We start from the raw sequence: 2,866 nt of genomic DNA on the forward strand, positions 1-2,866 counted from the left end.
TCCTCCTCAGGGCATGGCACAATGGAGGCGATTCAGCAGAATGTCGAGCCGCCTGCATGCAAACATTTATGCAGTGCCTTCCCAGAGACTGAGAGAACAGGCCGTGGCCTGCTTTCTACCAATCGCAGAAGGCAACCGCATGGATGTCAGTGGCCGTGTGAAATTTGGAAGAAAGGAAGTATTTGTCAGGTTTTCAGGTTCATCTCTTCAGTATGCACAGTCGGTCTGTAGGTCAAGGGTGTCATCCAGATCTCCTACACCCTTCTGCCCTTCTTTCTCCTGATCTTTCTCTTTTCTCCCCTCACTGTTGGGTAGAGGGTAGCGAGCGTGGTTCCCCATAGGCTGTGTTGGGTGACTGATGTCACTGTCTTGTGTTCTAGTGTCTGGACGGAATTGTACACGGGCACCCCCTAGCTTCACAACTGTGTTTTCTGCCCTTCCTTCTTTATTCTGGTAACGGGGTTTTGCACTTTCACTCGCACAAGTAGACTCCCGGGCTACCTCTTGCAAAAGAGGCAAGGTGAGAAGGACCAGGGGAAAGAGGGCGTGAACGACACAGTAAAAACTGCCTGGGGCCAAGATGTGTGAAGTCCTACTTGTCCTTCGACACTGTTGATGTTGACAGATTGGCACCAATTAGTACCCCCGCACCACCGCCTCCTTCGTTCTGGATGCTCCCTCTCACCAGACACCACGCTTGAGCCTCAAGCACTGTCTGGTCAATCAGGCTCTCAGTCCAACATTCTCTTCACGACGCACACATGTTCCCATGCTTTTCCCTGAACTTCCCCGGGAGTGTCCTCACACCAGCTGCTGTGTGAGCCCAAGACTTCACTGGCTTTTATTCTCTCTAACAAACCTGGAGGAGGCCCCTGGGAGCCAGCGAGCTCTGAGATGTTCTCCTTTGCTCCTGGCATGCACAAATGTGAACTGTCTAGGTTAATATCAGGACGGGAATTTTGAGGGCAGTACAGCCATGCAAGTTTGTGGAAGAATTAGGTCCTCTGAAAGTGAGGAAAGATAAGGCAGCCTCCGCTCCTGCCCGATGGAGACTTTGCACGGCACACCCATGGAAACCGCATGAGAGTGGCTGTTATGGGAAATGTCCCTGCTCTGGGATCGTCACTACTGGTCTCTTTTCCAGGAGCGAACATTTCTCAGTACGCCTCCTGGTCTGGGATGGACCCTGAACGCCCTCTTTGATTTCTACGTAGGAGTCCCACTTTTTCTGTCCTAAAGTGTGTGTGTTCCTTGGACATTCCCATACCAAAACCAATCCCTGCAGCCAGAAACATATGGAATCAACCACCTGTCAGAAACATCCAGGTTCGGTGAGATATGAAAGAGTTTCCCTTGACCTCAGTGAAACAAGGTGAGATGTCCAAGTCACCCTCAGACGGGCTGCACAATAATGGTGACCGAGATGAGCGAAAGAGCAGTAAGGGCATTCGACAGAGAGTGCTATGGACATGTTGAAGTGAACATTTTGACATGCAGGCATAGAAGATACGAGACTCATAGAACCATACAGCTAGTGAGATCAGGTGACACAGTCTCACTGACATGGACAGGGAGACAGAGAGAGAGAGACAGAGACAGAGACTGAGGATATGAACGGACGAGGACGGGGACATCCTCACGTGCATTGTGCATTCTAAAACAGTAACAGCAAATGCCTGGTTCAAGAGGACACGAGGAAAGGAATTGTTACTTAGGGATTGAGCCAGAAAACTCACAAATTCATGAGGTCTTTACTCCTGGATTGTGACGGGCTTGGGCCCATTCAACCTGGCATTGAAGAAAGGACGGCGGAGGCAAATCACACCAATGGGACCTCACTTGGTATACCGCCCTATCATTTGGCCCTGGAAAAATCCCTAGTGAGAATGGGTTCCCCCTATGTGTAGATATGTGCTTCGAGAAGACACTCAGCTTAGTCGTGTTCTCTAGGATGTCCCCGAGAGTATACCTTGGCACATGAGCCTGCAGACGGCTCCGTCATACTTTACTGTCCAGTGTACGTCATTGCCCTCCACCTGCACACTTCATTTCAGGGCAGGGCAGAGGTTAATGGTGCCATCGTTTGTAACTTCCGGGAGATGACCTTGGCTTTGAGACAAAGCCCAGGCTTTACCCTGCTCTTCAGAGCCTGAGTGGCTCCTTCCTGAAAGACTGGAAGGAGCCTACTACACAAGGAAAAGGACCTGTCTCAAGAGCTCGGTGTCGGGCACCGGGTTGCTATCCCATCAGCACAGTCCCGGAAACATACTTGCATGTCCCATCAGGATAAATCCTGAGCACTGGTGCGTGAGAGTTGGCATAGTCCCTGAAGTTAGGGCCTGCGGGCTATGAGGGCCTGTCTCAGTCCTGAGTGTGGAGTGTCTGTGGGGAACGCAGGCAGAACAGGTCAACACTTGCTCTCTCCAGATTCCCGAGCCTGCCAGCCCAGGTTTGCACAAGAGGGGCCATAGGTCTGCAGTCTGATGCTGAAAAACAGCAAGTGACTTCGAGGGCCAGAAGGAGGTGTGGGCAAGGAGAATCAGAAACCTGCTTGCTCAAGCTACCTGTGCTACCGGGATACCTCTGCCGCCATCACATTTGAGGAGGAGTCCTTTGGGATCAGTGAGATCGTCGGCATGACTTGTCCCATGATGGTCAGAACTATCACATTTGCAGAGTGGGAGGACGACCAGAAGCACACATTGAGACTCGCCAACCCCAGGTGTGGCAGGATACACCCTTTACCATGAGTGCCAGTTTCAAGTATTCCCAGGGAGCAGCAGCACAATCGGGAAGGAGCCATACTCAGGAAGTGCTTGCCACCAAGCATGTGAGGCTTTTGACCTTTGCTGTGCCTGTCCTGTTC

General features: G+C 51.6%; 1 protein-coding gene across 1 annotated transcript in view; it reads right to left on the reverse strand.

Moving 5' to 3' along the window:
- Positions 1-2,638, reverse strand: part of LOC103609332 (testis-specific Y-encoded protein 2-like) — a 4,585-nt gene extending 1,947 nt beyond the window's left edge. Inside the window, exon 1 of the mRNA XM_008593664.1 lies at positions 2,582-2,638. Coding sequence (XP_008591886.1) covers positions 2,582-2,638 — 57 coding nt within the window. The remainder of the gene's footprint in view (positions 1-2,581) is intronic.
- Positions 2,639-2,866: the final 228 nt, after the last annotated feature.

This window comes from Galeopterus variegatus, unplaced genomic scaffold (assembly GCF_000696425.1).
Source record: "Galeopterus variegatus unplaced genomic scaffold, G_variegatus-3.0.2 Scaffold9486, whole genome shotgun sequence".
Lineage (NCBI taxonomy): Eukaryota > Metazoa > Chordata > Mammalia > Dermoptera > Cynocephalidae > Galeopterus > Galeopterus variegatus.